This window comes from Daktulosphaira vitifoliae, unplaced genomic scaffold (genome assembly GCF_025091365.1).
Source record: "Daktulosphaira vitifoliae isolate Bord-2020 unplaced genomic scaffold, ASM2509136v1 Scaffold_2, whole genome shotgun sequence".
Classification (NCBI taxonomy): Eukaryota; Metazoa; Arthropoda; class Insecta; order Hemiptera; family Phylloxeridae; genus Daktulosphaira; species Daktulosphaira vitifoliae.
In genome coordinates, this window is record NW_026099573.1 from 37,198,884 (window position 1) to 37,218,976 (window position 20,093).

Sequence of the window (20,093 nt, forward strand, 5' to 3'; positions counted from 1 at the left end):
CTTTGGCCTTTATATCACAGACAGTGTCGTATTTAGAGGTGGCACAGGGACACATGCCCCCCTCCCAATGACTGAGTTATGTTAATATTTTATCAAGCAATGTAATAATGTATATCATTAGAAAAAGTTATTTTTTAGTTATCGATAGTAACATCATCTTCAGCTGGCATTTATTACTCTTGAAGTGTTTTCGCCGCCATCACGATCTGTCTCTATTCCTTCCTGGTATGAACAATTGTTTTCCACTCTCGTATTCCTATTTTCTTAAGATCTTCTTCCACTATATCCAACTATCTCTTCCTTGCAGGTCTCCATTCCAGCACTGCCCTAACCGTTTCTTCATCATTTTAGCACATTATGTGACCAAGTCTTTGTATTCGCTGGCCACTTGTGAAGCTAGTGACTGGTGGCAGTCCCAACTCATCCTGTAGTTCCCGATTAAATTTTCTTCTCCAAGCACCTATTCTGTTATCATAGACAGGACCGCAAATTATTCTCTATATTTTATTTTCAAATGTCCTTAGTCTCATTTCTGCATTACTAGTGATAGTCCAGGTATCGCATCCATAAACCAGTATATATATATAAATAAATTTCAACAAAATCTTGATCTGTAACCTGTTTTAATATATAACTCTGGTAGGAATTAAAAGTATTGGAGATAATGGACAATCTTGTTGAACTCTACGATTAATCGGAACAGGTTTTAATGATTTATATTTAACATATATTTTTGTAAAGTTCATAGTTATATGTGCAATTACCAATTCTCTCAGAAATGAAGATATTGATAATGTATCTAATATTTTAGCTTCGTTGTGATGCTGAGAAGGTATTAATTTTACCATGATGTGTTTATTTTTTTTTTTTTATTTATTTTTTTTTTTTATGTATGTGTGTCTGTCACTACTTTTTCTCAGCTCTTACTGGACCGATTTTTCTCAACAATACGTCAAAAGATCACAAATTGTATCTAGTGAAAACATTACCCTTACAAATTGAAACAATTCTTTTGTTTTACGTAAATTTGAGAAATCTCCAAAAAAATTACAATTTTAAAAACCATAATTTTCAAGATTTTTTTCATCTGTTTTTCTTAAAACTACCATAACTTTTTCAAAAATTAACAAATTAAAATAATTCTTTTCGTTTTCAATAATATTCAGCTGTTGGATATGATTAGTTTATTGCAAGTTTTGATAAGGAACATATGAAAATCTGATACTAATTCTTCAAAGTTTTGTATTGTATTTTTATTCCTTGTGAAGATTAGAAAACTTTCAAGTTGAATAGTATACATTTTAGAGTGTATCAATTAATTGTGGAACGTTGCTATCGACGATTATTTCAACTAGTGGTTCTCCGATAGCAAGATTTACACTAACATTTAGAGGTGGATAATTTTTATCTGGGGCATGATGTGTCGCGGTGGTCACACTAGATGTTAACAAAACTCTAGTGTTTAGCCGCGCCTACCGCCGTAGATGAACAGATGGGTGACCATGCGTGCGTTTCTACGGTGGCAAAAAAGCACCATGTGTCCCAGTGCAGAAGGCGACAGAAAACCACTGCAATATCCCCAGGATATACCAATGGTATTAACCAACCTAACGGTTGAAAAAAAAAAAAAATTTTGATCTGTCGTCTATAGAAAACGTTGTGCAGATACAGACAATAACAATAATAAAAGTTAAAAATAAGCACATTATGTAAAATCAATACTCTCTCACCTTCGCATCAAAGCTAAAAATTAGTCGAACAAAAATGTTTAAAATCCTTAAAAATATAATCTAAGTTATAAACAGTATTCGAGACAATTTACATCAACGAAGAATGATATTTTTTGTTTGTAATATTTTTTTTTAACACTACAATATCTATTGTCAATAAATAATTATAACAATTAACTATTAATTTAGTTTAGGTATCACTATCCCCTTAGAATAAAAAATATTCTTATGGTACTGTATAAACCTATAAAGAATTTTTAATTAAATTGAACTTTGCTGAATTGGCCAAAATTCTATTTAATTTTTGCTTTAAGTTCTATCACTAATTAAAAGTTTAATAAATCGTACTTTTTGTTTTTTCTGTAGAAATACGTAAGTGGAATAACAACTTTGGTGCTAGTTTATTGCTAGCTAATTCGCCCATGTCTCCAAAAGTCGTTAATGGCAGTTTTGCAGCTTTATTTGATGATGGAGACGATTGGTCAAGAAAACTTTTAAGAAGTGAATTAAAGGATAGTTCTTGTAAATACACTAGTAATTAATATAATTTTAATTATACCTATAGTACTCGGTTTCATTTTTAAATTTAATTCAATGTATGTTAGCAATAAGGAGAAGAATTAGGGGCATTCTCATGTCTGGAAAACAGTTTTCTCTGGATTCTCGAATGGATCTCGTTCAAGGAATGGCTCCAACATCATCCAAAAAATCAAAAGATGTCATACTAGAATCTTCGGAAGACACTTTAGGTTGTTATACAGTAACTTTAAATAATATTATAAACCTTAAATGTACAATAAATTATATTGACGTATATAATGTAAGCATAGGTGTAACAAAAGGTGTTGGTTGGAGGCTTAACCTTCCTCCCACAGTAGAGCTATGCTCATACATTTCATGTTGAAATGAAATTCTGACAATCATTGTTTATATATAATAAAAATAATTATAAACCTTGGTCAATTACAATACTATAATAATGACAATGTTTGTTAAAGTCTAATCATAAAATACACAACCATTCAACATTTGTGAGTTAATAACAGTTTTGGGCTATGCTCATATAATTTGCGTTGAAAAGAACTGCTGTCACCGACAGATACATGTGGTGAAGAGAAGTCCAAACTGTTCCAAAACTGCATCCTTTCCTTATATATTGGATATTGACACAGATATAGATAGGGGTGACTGGGGAAACTAAGGTTAGTGGGTAATACCGGTCACCTCGTTATCTAATAAACCCATGCATCTAAAATTATATAGACCATACGTATAGATTAAGAATGATAACAAGACCTTATTCTAATCAGAACGATATTATCAAAAAACGTTTTCACGTTTAAATGTGTGAAAATAATTGTCAAAGTTTATTTATCAAACAAATTTTCAAGAAATTTAATTTAAGGTAAACAAATTATTATATATTTTTAATTTATATATGCACGTATAGAACAAAACATAAGAATTATTCTATATTCAAATTATCTTCCTAATAGTATAATGGTTCATCGATTAAAAATATTCTCTTATTACTTGACAAAAAGGGAATTACTGTTCAAAATTAATAGGAGAATAGCAGTCACTTCTGGAATAACTGGTGTTACCCCATTCTCAATTTTTTTTTCTTTATGGGCCATTATGCATTAGCCTTTTGCAGCTTTTACTAATTACCTCCACCTGTCACGGCTAATAGCAGATTCAAAGCTTGCTAATACCACTCGTCTTATATCTGCGTTGGCTCTATCCCGCCGTCGTTGCCGATGTCTTACCCTGAGGCGCTTGCCAGTTGAGTTATTAATCAGTAATTCTCGGATTATGTTTCCCTCGGCTCGCCACACATGACACGTCCATTCTAGACTTCTGGCTTTTAGGAAGCATTTAATATTTAATTTATTATATAGCGATTCCAAGTTGGTATTTTTTCTCCTTTCAAAATCTCCAGTTAATTCATATCTCACAGGTCCGTGTATTTTCCAGGACCAGAACAATGGCATCTCCTTGCTTTAAACCCGATTTTACTTTGAAATGAGGAGATAGCTCCCCTGCTATCGGACTTTGCAGAGTATGTTGGAGTTGCATATCTTAATCATTCTTATTAATTATTTGGAATACCTAGATTCGTCAAAGCAATCCATAATTGATCTCAATTTATGATGTAATAAGCTAGTTTGAAAACGACAAAAATTATGTGGAGTTCGTTATTGTTTTCATAGTATTTTCACATTTGTCGAATAGTAAAGATATGGTTTGCAGTTGATTTTCCTCTTATAAATCCGCTTTGGTATTCTCTTATAATATCAGTTGCATATTTCTCTAGTCTACTGAGGATAGTCAGAGACAGAACCTTGTAGCTTGTGTCCAAGAGAGAAATTCCTCGATAGTTTTTGACTTTCGCTGGGTCTTCCTTCTTGAAGATCGGGCAGACAACTGCTATAATCCAGTCCATCGACATTTTTTCTTTAGTCCATACATTATAAATTAGTTTATGTATTTCAGTTGTTAATTGTTTACCCGTCAGTTTTAATAACTCCGACTTTATATTGTTATATTGTATTTGTATTCAGTAATTATCATAGAAGACAACTCTTAGTTTGAACTTTATTTCATTTATTATTTTTAAAAATTATTTTATCTTTATTTTTTTGCTTGTATTTATGTATGGCCGATATTCCCCCAGGGTAGGGGAAAACCAATTATTTGTATTAATATATATATATATATTAGGGTGGTCCTTAAAATACAAATTTTCAAAATTCGATTTACGCGCACCAAAAAATTGTTCTAATACATGTAAAAATAAACTGTGCAAAATTTGGTCCCGATAGGTTGACGTTAACACGTGCCGCAAGAGGGTTGAAAATTCGATCAAAAGGGTAGTTTTTCAGTTATTGTGCTTTATCTCAAAATATATGATTTTTACGTAAAAGTTTATAAGAAAGAAATTATACATATAATTATTTTACATAAAAAAGGTTATTAGCAAAAAACTCATAAGTCAAATATTTACCTCCTAAAAGTCAAAAGTTCCATAAATATTATGTTTACCAGTAAAATTCATATATTTCGGCAATTTAAGTATATACGATGAACCGTTCAAGTTATAAAAAAAATTTTCATGTAAAAGTTATTTGAAATTTAATTTTCTATTAGTTTTGTAGAAAAGTAAAATTGTTTTACGAGTTTTCTGGCGAGGTAATAAAGAAAACTTATAAATAACAATCATTTTTCTATGATAATTTAAAAAATAACGATTTTTTTTTTTATTTTTTCAAACTCAAATAAAATAAGTAAACCAATAATGAAATGCTAAAAAAAATATGAAAAATGATCTTAATGCTCATAAAATATTATAAAATTAAATAATATTACAAATAATTCTTCTAGTAGTCACAATATAAAAAAAATTTTGTTTTTGATAGGATTATTAATTGTTATTATTCATCAATGAATTTTTAGTACAATCTCCAAATTGTGATCTATAATCATTAACGACTTGTAGTAGAAACTGTTTTTGTTCATCATCATTAGTTAATATTTCATTGTATTCTTGCATACGTTTTACACCTCTCTCTGCTATATCGTTTGTCACAAGAGAATTAGATAAAACTTTCAAACCATTTTGAAAATCAGGATTTTGAACCTAGCTATGAGGATGAGTTTCCAAAAAAACTATCAAGTTCTTTTTTTTTAAATAGTTTAGTATCATTTAGGTTTATTGTAATTTTTTTTATCTTGTTTTTGTGATGTCTCTCTTGATGCCTCAACCATTTTTAGTATAATATCTGCCGGTACACTGTCCGGTAAATTTCTGTATTGCAGTTTTAGATATAAAAGTATCAGGATAATTAATTAAAACTTTTAAGAAACATAAATCATTAAATGCTGATTGTATGACAATAGATCCCTTAAACTAAGCCTTGACATAAACTTTGACCAAAAATACACAAATATTACGAAATGCATGTTCTTCTCATATATTAAGCTGTTTTCTGAACATGTATATTTTTAACGAATAAATTGCTTTAGACATCCATCTAGCATGATGAAAAACACTAGGGTAGTGAAATTTTACACCATTAAGGGGTAAATTTATAAATATATAAATGGGTAAAATTTAAAAACAAAAAAAAACCTATTATAAGAGTTAAAAATAATCGAAAGTAGTCTCAAATGTGCCTGACGCGCTGACTAGTGGTAAATTTAGTAAACAATGTCTAGACATCTGTAACCTTACAGGACGGCTTTCAATTGCGAGTTTAGCCTCCTTAAACTACACTTCATGCTTTTAACATTTGAAAAATATAATCAAATCTAATTAATTGATAAAATAATGAAAATTGTTTAAGAACTAGAATTTCCTTAATAAAAAGAAAGTTAGATGTGTTAAGAGTTGTTTATGAACTCTTTATGATCAATTTTTAGAAACACAAATAACACTAAACTTACCTAAAAAATCTTAAACATAAAAGTTGTATCTAAATTATTTAATGATTTTTCTAGATATGTCAAACAATAAAAATGAAGAGAATGGACTCCAAGAAAAATGTGATAAATGTTCTGTAATAAAATCTAATTTATTATGTCACGCACAACTTGAATCAAATCTCAGTCCTCTCATAGAAACTGACAACAATACTGATTTAATTAAAACTGTATAAATTATTCAATAAATTCAACAAAACAGCATTAGGATAAAACAGCATACATATTACCGAGTCTTGTCTATATATTTTATAGGTTTGTATTCTATTATCAAATCAATATCTAAAAGAAAACCCTTTTCCTTTAAAATTTGTTTAAGGATACTAATATACAGGGTGTTCAGTAAATAAGGAAACGAATTTCTATTGTACTCATTGTTTGTAACAATTTAACTGTTTCCTAACTTACTGAACACCCTGTATATATATATATAGTTACCCCACTTCTTAACTAAATTAACAACAATAATAATAACACATGTACTTTTCTAAAATTTAAAGAGACGTTATCTATCAAAGGTTTCCTTATTCGAGTTACCTCAAATAACAACCTACTTGATTTAGAGATGCTTCTAAAGAAAACAATTATTTTACTGACAAAATTGTTAATCCTATTTTGCAGTAGCGTATGAAAGTTTTCAGAGTGCCGAAGCAGTTTGTATTTGAAGCTCATAACACATTTTTTAAAATAATAAGTTTCTAGTTGTTATTGATTTTAATCAATAACAACTTATACACCATTATCTCAGAAGTATTATTACTTTAAAATATAGGCTTGTAGTATATAGTGGAAAACGATTATTTGTATTAATAAGTATTTCTTTAACATATCGCTATCCCCACTTAAATACAAAGATATTCATTAGATACTCTGGATTTACGGTTTTAATGCTGTATAGAATAGTAATTTTCTAAATTAGATGATAGTTTTCTCATTTTTAAGCTAGTCAAATATATTGAATGAAAAAACGTCGAACTCTCAATATACGAAAAATATGGCACAAAGTATCCACACTTTTTTTCACAATAACACTAGTATTTTTCGTTCGTTATTGTTTTAAGTTTATTTTGAAAATTATTTTTAACTTTTTAGTTTGATGTGCTTTAAAAGCGTGTTTTTTTAGTTTTTTAAACTATATTTATTTTTTACTTTTTAGTTTTTTATGACATCGCTGTTACAGTCACGGAGTGTTTAATGTCAATTATGACTATCAATAGATATAATTTCTGTATTGGCAGTTAGTGTATTTATAAACTCACAACTGTATTTTACTACTAATATCGTCATAAAAAACCAATTAGCTACCTTTATTTGTAATCCTTTATATGTCATAATAAACAATAAAAATTAGTTTATTTATATACAGAATGATTTTTTTATCATAACCCATTCAATTACTTACAGAATAAATAAAATTTAAACATTTTTTTTTGTGAGGGTTTTCTTTAGTTACACATTATTCTTGAATTATTAACTATTTAAAACTTTTTATGTTCATCTCTTATGCCTTGTAAGGGTGTCAACTTTGTTTTTTTAAATGGGAACACATATTTTAAATTAAATAAAATGTTTGGATTTTTAATTCAATAGTAAATGGCATTTGAATTTTTATTATAACTTTATTAGTTTATTAGATATAAACATTTAAAGTTTCAAATTTTTAAGTTAATATACATGTATAATACACAAGGGATTATAAATACTGGTTGCTAATTGGATTTTTATGACATTGCTGTCACAGTCACGCATTGTTAATTATCAATTATGACTATCAATAGATATACTTTCTGTATTTTCAGTTAGTGTATTTATAAACTCATAACAATATGCCTTACTACCATTGATAATAACAATGCTGTGTACCTGCTAATATCGATGTCATAAAAAACCAATTAGCTACCTGTATTTGTAATTCCTTGTGTATTATACATGTATATTAACTCAAAAACTTGAAACTTTAAGTGTTTATATCTAATAAATAAATAAAGTTATACTAAAAATTCAAATGCCATTTAGTATTAAATTAAAAACTCAAACATTTTATTAAATTCAAAATATGTGTTCCCATTTGAAAAGACAAAGTTGACACCCTTACAAGGCATAAGGGATGAACATAAAAAGTTTTGAATATTAATAATTCAAGAATAATGTGTAACTGAAGAAAACCAAAAAAAAAAAATTTTTAATTACTATTACTCTGAAAGTAATTGAGTGGGTTATGATAAAAAAATCACCCTGTATATATATATACAATATTGATGATACACATGTATATACGGGTACAAGAACCAAAAATAAAATTATATAGGAATAGTGTTATCATCGTGTGGTGAGCGGGGTGGGGGTGAATGCGTACAACAGTCTAGTCTCAGTCATTGACGACGTGGAGAGTTACAAACATACAGGTGAAACTAATATAAGCGTGTTAAAAACCGTTCATACCTACCTTTTATAAATCCATTTATAAGAAATAACCAAAGAGACATTTTTAAATAAATTAAGCAATTTTTTGTCAATTGTAAGAAACAAAAAAAATTTTAATATTGCTTTAATTTTAGGAGAATAATAATGGTGAACAGAATATGAATCATTCTACAGAAATTAGTTCAATAATTTAAATAATAAATTGTAGTTACTTAATAATCACTATTTTAACATGTTACAACTTAATCAGTTAGATAAATTTCTTCAAAATAATGTTTTGAGCATAAATAAAAATAACTCAATATGGTCATGATAATTTTTTGACCATGAACCGCACCCCATTTAGAAATACCAACTAAACCCTTAATTTTGTACTATATTTGTCATTCCTATAGCATATTTTTAAATGTAAAGACATTTAGAAACAAACAAAATATACTTATCAAATTAAATTTATTTATTTTGAATGCAATTTAAACTAGAGTTTTATAATAAGACTTTTTCTTTTTTTTGTTAAACATTTATTAACTATACCAAAATGCATAGCATAATACTTGCATCACTCACAATGTTTATGTTGTAATTCATTATATTTAGACATTATTTATTTTTAATTTACACATATTTAACTGTTTTTAATCACATTATTATACTCTACTTTACTTTATAACCTAAATTTTTTTTTGTTAAGCCATAAAAGGTTTAAACAATATATCTCATAATTTTATTACACTTACCTCCTACAGCTAAATAATCATCAAATCCATAAACTGAAGGATTTTGTGCTATAACCAGACACAAACAAAAAAATTTGACAAAATGTCCAATTTGTTTTAATTATAAGTAGCAAATAACATTTAATTTTTTTATATATACATCTTTATGGAAAATTATTGAAAATATTCAGTTGTTACTATTTTTTATTAAGTTTGAATAAAAAAAAAAGAATGTATCTGGTTATTTCATCGATGTGTTCATTCATCTAAAAAAAAAGTTTTAATTAAGTATACTAACAGGAAACACAACACATACTAGTTATATAGCGAAATTCCATTAAATTAACTATGTAACTATTATTAAAACTTACTGACCCAAAAAGTAGATACTAGTTTGTGAATTAAATTAAATATAAAAAAAACCAACATTTTTTAATATTTACATGTAAATAAGTTATTAAAATGATACAGGTTATTTATTAGTGGAAAATAAATAACAATACTTTGTTGATGAACAATAAAACATAATATTATGATAAACATATATACAATGTATAAAAATAATTATATAAATATACGTAGAATTATCAATAAAATAAATAAATAATGACTTATTTTTCTTTTTAAATCTAAATAAAAGTGGATGTTTAAGTTCTATACAAAAATAAAACTGTGATTAAATTTTTAAAAACAAACATCACAATTTAAGAATGTATTGTATTTAATAATAATGACCATAATTATGCTGTCAAAAAAAAAAAAATGTTTATCATTATTCAAACACAAATTTTAAAGATAATATTACATAAACTTATCACTTATTTACGATTTTGTAATGTATTACAAAGCCAATCCATTGCTTCATCCAAGCCTACACCTTTTTTGGCTGATGTTTTAAATATTTGGAATGTTCTATTTTTTAAACTATCTAACCCTAAAGCTTGATGAACTTCAGTAACACTCATGCACCCATCAATATCTTGTTTATTGGCTAATATTGTTAATATAGCCCCATTCAATTCCTCCTCCTAAAAAAAAATTATAAATTAATTTAAAAATAAAATAGATGGTCCTAATCCTCTGACAATTTTTTTTGTTTAATCAAAAGAGTAATATTTTATCAAATAAGAAGTTTCATGAACTAGTCATGTTAAACATTAATTTATAAAAAATAATTTTAACAGAGTGATTATTTCATTATGACTTGCGTAATATTTTTAAAAGTATAAATCATAAAATAATTGTTTCTTCACAGAAATGAATAATATCATAGGTTCTATATTATTCTGAAAAAAAAATTTGGTCCCAATCCCTTTTTCCCCTTAAAATTGTGTCAACTTTTGTATTTTAAATGAAAACATGTTAACACTTGCCTACAAATAATATAATGATCTAATTAAGAAAATAACAAGTCAATAACAACTTTTTTACAAACAATTTAAAAGATATTAGTATTTTTATATCAAGATAAGTAGAATAGTGTGGTTCATAAATGCCTAGAAATAAAAATTAACAGATCTAAGCTACACCCACAGTCTTTTTATTAAAATTTTAATAACTTCTAAAATATTTTAAAAGTTGTTAATAACCAGTCATTTTCATATTTTTAATCTAACTAAAAATGTATGTTTCCATTTAAAAAATCTTAATTCAATTAAATTTTAAGGGAGGAGAAGAGATAGAACAAACATTTTTATAAAAATTATAGAATATAGGATATTTTTAATTTCTAAAAAGAAAAAAATATAATATATTGTATACTTTTAAAGATAATATGTGAGTCATAGTCAAGCAATCTCACTGTATTTATTGTTTTATACCAAATAAAAATAACATTTAATTAAATGAATTATCAATGAAAATAAATGATTGTACTATCATTTATTTACTGAAAGATTTTATTATTATTTTTTTTTTAATATAATTTTTTTAATCTTAGTAACTTATTGGTTAGTGTATAAAATAAAAAAATAAAATAGAAAAAAAAAGTTTATTGAAACAATATTCAGTAAAATTGATGAAATATGATAAATATAACTCACTTTTAACATGTACATTAATTCATCTTTAGCAATACCCATCCGTTCTCTATCAACAGAATCAACAACATAGACTATAGCATCTGTATTTGAATAATAACATCTCCAATAAGGTCTGCAATAAAATATTTTACAATTAACAGAGATTACAATTGAAAGATTGCTTAAAAAAAAGTGAATTAAACAATTATTTTTTAAAATTTTACCTGATAGAAGTTTGACCTCCAAGATCCCACACTTGAAACTTTAAGTTTTTATAAATTACTTGTTCAACATTAAAACCTATAGTAGGTATAGTAGTCACTACTTCTCCAACTTGTAGTCTATATAAAATAGTAGTTTTTCCTGCGCCATCTAAACCTAGAATTAGTATCCTAAGCTCTTTTTCTCCAAATAAACTTTTAAAATAACTGAAAAAACCACCTGAAATTAAGCAACAATATATTTAAATCAAATCAACACTAAATAGATTTTAATAACAAATCTTAAATAATAAATTTATAAAATTAAACAAGATTTCTATAATTAACTAAATTAAGAATTGATAATGAATGAGTTAAAAGTATTGAGAAGTACAAATTTTAATTATTATCTATCAAATAGCAAAAAATGATAAGAAGAAATATATAAAAAATATTTGAGTTACCATTAAATTATATTATTTAAGCAATCATTCGCTAGATATAAATAGTTTCTGCAATAGGTGTCATAAGTGCACCTTAAAAATAAAAGAGGATAAATCTAACTTATAAATCATAAAAATTAACTCTAAACTAGTGGATATGCACTGAATAAATAAAATATCCTTCTGACGTAATGGATATAAAAAACTTCTAATATCTAGAACATATTTATTTGTATGGACAAATGTTTACTTTAACATACATTAATAAATAACAATAGTGAGTAAATAGGTTAGTAAATGCAATATAATACAATAAAGATTAATTAGTAAATGGTTGACAATATATGACAGCAATAAAATTAAGAAAAGAGAGAAAAAAAATGTAATATTTTACCAATATAAATGACATAAAGATAGTCAAAATATTTACAATTACATACATATAATAATAACAATAAAACAATTTAGTACAAGAAAGAGAGAAAATTGTTTACTTAAATAGATAATAAACATCATGATTATTGGCATGAGATATTAAAATAAAGATTGAGTGATTTAACATGTAATTTTAGGAAAATTTGTAAATATAAAATAAATGTGTTGTAGTTAGTTACTTTAAAGTTTAATAAACTTAATATAAAAAGGTTATCAATTTCATTATTTAAAAGTTTAACAAGAAAAGATAAGTTTATAGATACACAAAAACTATTTAAAGTGCAGGCCAATTAATTCCTAATTAAGTTTTCTAATTAATATATTATACAGTTATTTATAGAATTACCTGTAAGATTGAACAAGACTTGTTTTATATATATATATATATATATATCTGTAGATGTATGTATACTTACATACAAGTACAGTAAAACTACAGTTATGGTTTTAAATATGGTACTATAATTTAAACCACACAAAAACTTTTAAAAAACAGATTCTTTCAAAATTTTCCAGTAGACTTTCACTATTGTAACCATCTTTAATGATTTTAAAAAATTTATATTTTGTCTTTTCTCCTACATTTTTCAGTAGTTCAGCCGAGATATTGTCAATTCTTGTTGCTTTTTTGTCACTCAGTTCATCTACAGACTTTTCGAATTCACTTATCAGTATTTTGGGTCTTTTTCTATTTTCATTTACATCTATTTCATTTTTTATATATTCTTCTTCATTTCAATCTTCTCTTTTGTCTGTATTGTTGCTTAGTAGATCACATTCTATTCCTTGTATGTTATGATTTAACCAACATTCTTTTGCTAGATGGCATTTTGTTTTTATTTTATTTTTTACTTGTTTATATAAATTGTAATCTCTGTTCCTTCTTTCTATCAATCTAAGAATTTGTCCAGTCATCCATGGCTTCTCCGGTTCTATTTTAATATTACCAATTATTCTATCTGGAACTCTAATTATATCCATCTTCATACTATTCCAGCTTTTTTCTCTTGTATCAAGCAAATCTAAATTCTTTGTTTAAATTTTAGTCTTTTAGTTTTCCATTGCACAAATCACAATTTCCTGCCCATCTTGTTTCATTTATATCAAGTATATCCAACTTTGCTTTCTTCGTTTGTGTTTTTTACTTTTTCCAATTTTCCTGTTTTAATCATTGTCTTTGCATTCCATGTCCTTATTCTAAAGTAGTACTGTTTAGTCTTTCCATAAGGTTTTCGTTGAGCAACTACCTGAATAGCCTTTGTTCTATTCCTGCCGGATTTAGGTGTACGAATTCCATGATCAGTATGTCTCTCTTTATTTTCATAGTTCATTATTTAGTTGGTAACAGCTACTCGGTTAAGAATATCAAAAAGATCTATAATACAGTGGTTTTCTTGTTGCTTTCTTTATCCTCATAGCCGATAATCAACCTTTGAAAGTGATTTCTCACCTACAGGATATGCAAATTGCCTTTCTTTTGCAACACATCTATCCTCTTGAACGTTAGTTTTTAGAGTTTGCTCCTTATTCCTGAAGTTGGTCAGATCACTGGAATCGTCTACCAGAGACTTCCATCAGTGAACCTAGGGGCTCTGGGTTCGCCATACCCATAGTATATGTAAGCTATACACTACCATGAGGGTAATATTATTATGAGGGTATATTATAATATTAAAGATTAATTAAATTTTCTTGTTTTTTTTAGACTGTATACAATAAAACTATTTTTTACAATTATCATTACAAAATAACTAGAAATTGTTTTTTAAACAATAAATTATGTTTTTTATCGTAATTTTATATTATTACGAAAGAAATTAAATTATTTATATCTAAGTGTTTGTAAAATATATATACAAAATGTACTTTTTTGAATGGTTATTACAAATTACAATTAAATATAAATTTCATCAATAATATTTAAGTGTATTTTAACAGTGGTCTACCATTTAAAAACTCAAATAAATATTAATAGTAGTTATCCCATGGGGTCTAATAAAATAGACATTTGGATATCTCCTAAAAACCTGAGTATAACTAATAAATATTATGGGTATATAAGTACATATGTTAGACATTCGCTGAATGTAATTATACTATTGTGTAGACAATTTTGAATTATATATATAAAATATTATATTAGTGATATACTTAAATACTTTTAAATAAATCTTCTTTTTATGAAATTCATTATAACTAATCGAAAGAAAATGCATAGACAGATTTTTTTTTAATAATTTTTAATTTTATTTACCGACCTAGAATTAATGCTATAAAAACAAAAAGAATATTCAAAATATTTTCATAATTGAAAATCAAAACAATTTTTCACACATTTATTTTATATTTACACCATAAACTAATTAAGTTTAAAATAATACTAGTAAAAGGATTTTTAAATTAATCACAAATAAAACAATCATATCAATTAAGCATAAGATGACGATCTAAATGCTTACCCATTGTTGATTACAGTACATCTAACACATTACAAAATATTGAAAAAAAAATGTATAAAATACACAAATTTTTACATTCAAGTTCAGTCGGCAGTCTGTATAATATGTAAACATTTAGTCATGTTATCTGTTATCATTATAGTGTTGTCAATATTATCTAGCAAAACGTTTAAAAAATTTACTGAAATCACTTACCCCTTCTATTAAATAATATATTCCTGGAGAGTATGTAAAAAATATCTAGTATCTATCTAGTAACATCACTGATTAGATAAAAGTTTTATCTAATCTTTAATATAACTAAATTAAATTTTAAAATAAGATTTTATTTTAGTTCGTGGTTAAATCTAGGCATGAGTAATAATTTTTTATTATTTATACGTGTCTCTTAAGAAATTAAATGTATCATTATAAAAACAAATTTAAAATTAAAAAAAAAAATTGAATAGACAAACCTACTTTTTATTTAAGAATAAACCCTAAAAAAACTTAGTAATTATAAATACATATATAAAGCTTTGTTAGTTTCTTTATATAAACATAGTTTTTTTCTAATGGAATTTGCCCTAAAGGCCATTTAAAGTGGGACTTGTTAATAAAAAAGTTTTTGTATTTTTTTTTAATTGGATAATAAAAAAATGATTTAACTTCATAAAAACGATAATGTAATATAGAAATTATCAATACAATTGAATCCTTCATAAGTTTGAAGTACTTAAAAATATATTCAAAATATCGTTTTTCATTGTAACATTTTATTGTTTAAACTATTTATAATTAATTTATAAAGGGAATTTAAGACTGTATACCTATGTTTACAATTTATGTAAGGATTAAAAGCACAAATGGTCATTTATTTGAGTTTTTTTAATCAAAGTATCTTGAATGTGATTTGTTGAACATCGAAAAACGGGACAGCAGCTTATTGGAACTGAAAATATTGCTTTATTACTATCGAACTATAAGTATCGATTGTTCTATTTGCTCTTCTCTGATATGTTAGTACATGCCGCTAAGAGCGCTGCTATCCTTATCCTAGAACGTTTGCAATTAATGCATGTTAAATTGTTATTTTCTTTAGCCGCCGCATTGCATTAATCTGCAATGTCTGTTAAATATGTTTTGGTATCTGACGAAGAATATGGCGAAGCTGTTGAGCTTCCTTTAGAAGAAAATGGAACATTATTATTGACTACCTTAACTGCTCAATTTCCTGGAGCTAGCGGCCTAAAATTTCGCACTGAAAATAATGTAGTGCGAGGTGTTAGATTAGCCGATGAACGTTTTCATGTACCTGATAATGAATGGGGGAAAACTCCATATTATTGTGTTTTTCCTAAGGGTAAGTGTCTGACTCTATACAATATTTGTTTCTAGATTTTGGGGTTTGAACGAAAATGGTGCAAGTACAATTTAGTAATTTTACAGAAAAGTGATTTCAAATATTTTAATCCTATAAACCCATATATATGCAGATTAAAAAAATGAATTTTATGCTTCATAACAGATTTTATTTCTAAAATTCTATTCCAAACTCATTTAACCCACAAATTAACTTGTACTATTTTCAATCTAACCTCAAAGTATTATTTATTTTACTTACTTTTTTTTTAAATATTAATAATTACAGTTGAGAACAAAAGAAAAATTGATGATAGTGTGGAAAATCCAACTGCAAAAACTAAGAAATTGGAAACAAAATTAAAATGCTCAGACTTGGTTGTTCTGAATATACCATATACTTATGATGAACAGAAACTTAAAGAATATTTCAGACAATTTGGTGAACTCCTCATGTTACAAGTAAGGAATAAAATATTTAGATGAAATTAAGATTATTTTGTTACATCTAATAAAACTTTATTTATCTTATATTCAAATGAAATCTGTAAAAAATATTTCATTAAGGAGTTTAGGCTACATAAACTATAGCTTAGATTAATTAAACACATTGACTGCAGAATAACACCAATTGAAAACATAATTTTTTTTTTGCTACGCATTCAATGTCATTTGGCATCAAATTTTAATTTTATAACAATAGTTTAGTATTTCCTATGCATGGTTGAATGATTAAAAATTATAAACTAGAATGGTAACTAAGATAACTTTATTTACGCAATGAAAAAAACCAATAAATATGTATGTAGTCAAGAATTTTGAATGAAGATACAGGCGCCCTGAATTCTCTAAATATGTGCTAGGCTTAAGCTTTTGATAAAGATGTCTTTATTCCTTATTAATCGTTTATAGAATTTTCATGAAAAGAGAAGCGTAAAGAATCATGAAGTTTTTTGATTACCATTTTCTTAGATATATTGGTACAAATCTCATAGAAAAATTAATGCCGAACAACGTTTGTATAAAAATTGTTCTGCAGCATTCTTATCTTAAAATTTAATTATTTAAAATTATAATATATATATATTAATACATTATATTTGTTATGTAACATCTTTTCTTGTAAGCTGTGTTTTTTTTGATGGGAAAATTTATATTTAGCCCATCATAACAGACTGAATTTCCAATATCTATTACAGGTATATCACATATAAATTGAGTTATCTAGGCCACCTTATTGCTATATGAAAAAAATATCTGTTAATTAAAAATATCACTGTAACCTTTGCAATTAAACTTTGCTTTTAATATTTCATTATAATCTTAACATTTTATTTATTGTTAAATTTGTATGATTTTATTAATTAAATTTTAGATATTATATAAGATGAAATTTATTTTTATTAGATTAAAAGAGACAAAAATGGACAATCTAGAGGTTATGGATTTTTACGCTATACTAATTTAGAATCACAAGTACGTGTCTTATCACAGCGTCACAAAATTGACGGTAGAAATTGTGAAGTAAAAATTCCAAAATCTAAAGTAATTTTTCTATTATAGTTTTTATAAGAATTAAAAGGTTTTATTTAATTTACTAATCATATAACTACTAGGAAGGAAATAGTTCTGAACTTTCTGGCAAAGTTTTTGTTGGTCGTGTTACTGAAGATTTATTAGCTGAAGACATTCGTGAATATTTTAGTAAATTTGGAGAAGTTATCAACGTATTTGTACCTAAAAATCCATTTAGAGGGTTTGCATTTGTAACATTTCTGGATCCTGAAGTGGCAGCTAGTTTATGTGGAGAAGATCATATTATAAAAGATGTTTCTGTTCGTGTTTCGGAAGCTGCACCTAAACCTCAAACTCCAAAGAACCGTCATCAAACACCTCCACCTATTGAACCCTGGGAGCGATTAAATAATTGTCATAATGACAACTACCGAAATTGGTACCATCCTCAACTTGATAACCGTGGTAATGTAGATATGCCTAACTTACAATCTCTGGGAATAAATGGACAAGATAGCTATAGTCCAATGATGCCTTTAAGTCCTGCTATTGTAGCTGCTGCCCTAACTCAAGCTGCTGGGTGGGGCTTAGTAAATGGTCGTATGATGCCTCCTCCATCTTCCTCTGGAGGAAACAGCAATCAGTGGACTCATAGAAATAACTATAATAATAGGAAACGTTCTAATAATGATTACAACTCGTCTAGCAATCGATAATTAAAATCACGGTAATTATTTATAGTAATCCTTTATATATAAATAAAAATCATTCCTATAGAATTAAACAAATATAACATAGTATTATGAAAAAAAAACAAGTATTTAAAATCATTTTAGCGATGAGATTAAACCTTTTCTTATTTCCCTAAAATATCGAATTATGGTTTGTTCCTAAAACTTTTAATCCATCATTTTAGTGAAAATAATATAGTTTAGTTAATTATTTTATAATACAAATATTTGGTGGGACAATTTTAAAGTCTAATTTAAATTCAAACGAGTAAAGTTAAGAACAATGACTAAATGTACTAAAAACGTAATTTGTATTTATCAAACATTTTTTCATTAAAGAAAATAGTAATATTTTTACATTGTTATGTATATTTTTAACTAAATAAGAATAAACAAATTTCCAAATTAAAAGTTAATATTCTACCTTTGACAAATCAAAATCTAAAACTTCTAATTGCATGGTTGTATTCCAAAAATGTATGAACGTCCTTTGTATGTCATGACCTTATAATTTTATAACCATTGTGTTAATCTGTTATTCAAACATTTGTTGCAGCATAATGGTGTTACAAACATTTCATTAAATATAGGTTATTCAAAGTTTGTATGACAAAAATGTAATTTATGAATGTTAAAACAAAAAATATAAATGTCTTGGATGTGTCTGAAGCCAAGTGCCATGTTTTGTTTAATGATTTAACAATGAAATATTTTTAAGTTATGTTTGTATGTATAATGGAGTTCATTATATGTTAGTGTACATTTTTACTGTATAAATTACTTAATACCAATATACTAAGTAATCAACTTAGATAATCTTAAAAAATATATAATCAAATATCTTCTGCAATGAATAAAACCATTGTCATTCTTTATTGTTTAGTGTGCATCAATATATATTTTTTGAATGTATTTTCTACGATTGTGTCTGTGAGTTTTAAGATTGAGTATTTTAAAAAAAAATTTCCTTCCAAAACTGAAAATTATGAAGGTTATTGGCGAATAATTGATAATAAATAAAATAATTCTTGTTGATTTTCACTTAAGCATAAACCAAAATAATATCTTTTTTTTTTTTTTTTGTATTTGAATGCATTATGATGGTATTATTAGTGACAATTAATTTTTTATATATGACATGTTTAAAAACTTGGTTAAACTGATATTTTGTTTGTATGTTTCAATATAAAAGATTTGTTATCAATAAATAATAATAATATATAAAACTTGACCAGCTGCATGCATGTTTTAAGAATAGCTTATAAAATTCTTTTTAAATTTCTCTAAATTTAAGGTACTTCAATTGTTTGTCTTCATTGTTTGTAAGTATTATATTTATATGATTGTAGGTTAAACTAAACGTCATACTCGTTATAAATTGGTTAAATTTTTTTTCTTTATATTTTGCCACAACTTAAAAAAGTATTATTACCACAAAGTAGTTTATAAAATACAAAATTGTTAGCTATGACATTAATAGAAACAATTAAAATTCATGCTTATTATATTTTAATTATAAAATCTTCAAAAATAATACTTATCAAAAGTATAGTCCTTTTGTACAAAATATATTAAATTTTGTTGTTTTTTTTTTTT

General features: G+C 26.0%; 3 protein-coding genes across 6 annotated transcripts in view; 2 read left to right on the forward strand and 1 right to left on the reverse strand.

The window, feature by feature from the left end:
* LOC126899199 (histidine decarboxylase) overlaps positions 1 to 9,518 on the forward strand; it is a 38,470-nt gene extending 28,952 nt beyond the window's left edge. The window contains exons 15-18 of one of the 2 annotated variants that reach the window (XM_050673792.1): positions 2,097 to 2,264; positions 2,336 to 2,479; positions 6,231 to 6,467; positions 8,771 to 9,518. In XM_050673792.1, the coding sequence (XP_050529749.1) occupies positions 2,097 to 2,264; positions 2,336 to 2,479; positions 6,231 to 6,388 (470 nt within the window). In that variant the 3' untranslated portion in view covers positions 6,389 to 6,467; positions 8,771 to 9,518. The remainder of the gene's footprint in view (positions 1 to 2,096; positions 2,265 to 2,335; positions 2,480 to 6,230; positions 6,468 to 8,770) is intronic. The other variant, XM_050673793.1, reaches the window with a different exon arrangement.
* Positions 9,519 to 9,911: 393 nt separating this feature from the next.
* On the reverse strand, positions 9,912 to 15,053 carry LOC126899206 (ADP-ribosylation factor-like protein 1). The gene is made up of 4 exons (XM_050673802.1): positions 14,911 to 15,053; positions 11,598 to 11,814; positions 11,395 to 11,506; positions 9,912 to 10,380 (listed from the first exon to the last, which is right to left on the reverse strand). The coding sequence occupies exons 1-4, from the start codon at positions 14,912 to 14,914 to the stop codon at positions 10,171 to 10,173; spliced, it is 543 nt and encodes a 180-aa protein (XP_050529759.1). The 5' UTR covers positions 14,915 to 15,053; the 3' UTR covers positions 9,912 to 10,170.
* Positions 15,054 to 15,940: 887 nt separating this feature from the next.
* The window catches only part of LOC126899203 (TAR DNA-binding protein 43-like), a 6,822-nt gene continuing 2,669 nt past the window's right edge, over positions 15,941 to 20,093 (forward strand). Inside the window, exons 1-5 of one of the 3 annotated variants that reach the window (XR_007702518.1) lie at positions 15,941 to 16,252; positions 16,541 to 16,713; positions 17,659 to 17,796; positions 17,868 to 18,493; positions 19,054 to 19,248. Coding sequence is in view for 1 of the 3 variants with exons in the window: in XM_050673798.1 (XP_050529755.1) it covers positions 16,015 to 16,252; positions 16,541 to 16,713; positions 17,659 to 17,796; positions 17,868 to 18,482 (1,164 nt within the window). In the remaining 2 variants the exon portion in view is untranslated. Of the gene's footprint in view, positions 16,253 to 16,540; positions 16,714 to 17,658; positions 17,797 to 17,867; positions 18,494 to 19,053; positions 19,412 to 20,093 lie in introns of those variants that run through there. The other 2 variants (XM_050673798.1, XR_007702519.1) reach the window with 2 other exon arrangements.

Coding starts and splice junctions, on each gene's coding strand:
- LOC126899206 (XM_050673802.1), bottom strand. Junction 11,507..11,597: donor GGAGGTCAAACTTCTATCAG/GTAAAATTTTAA, acceptor ATTTTATTGCAG/ACCTTATTGGAGATGTTATT. Junction 10,381..11,394: donor AATTAATGTACATGTTAAAA/GTGAGTTATATT, acceptor ATTTTTTTTTAG/GAGGAGGAATTGAATGGGGC.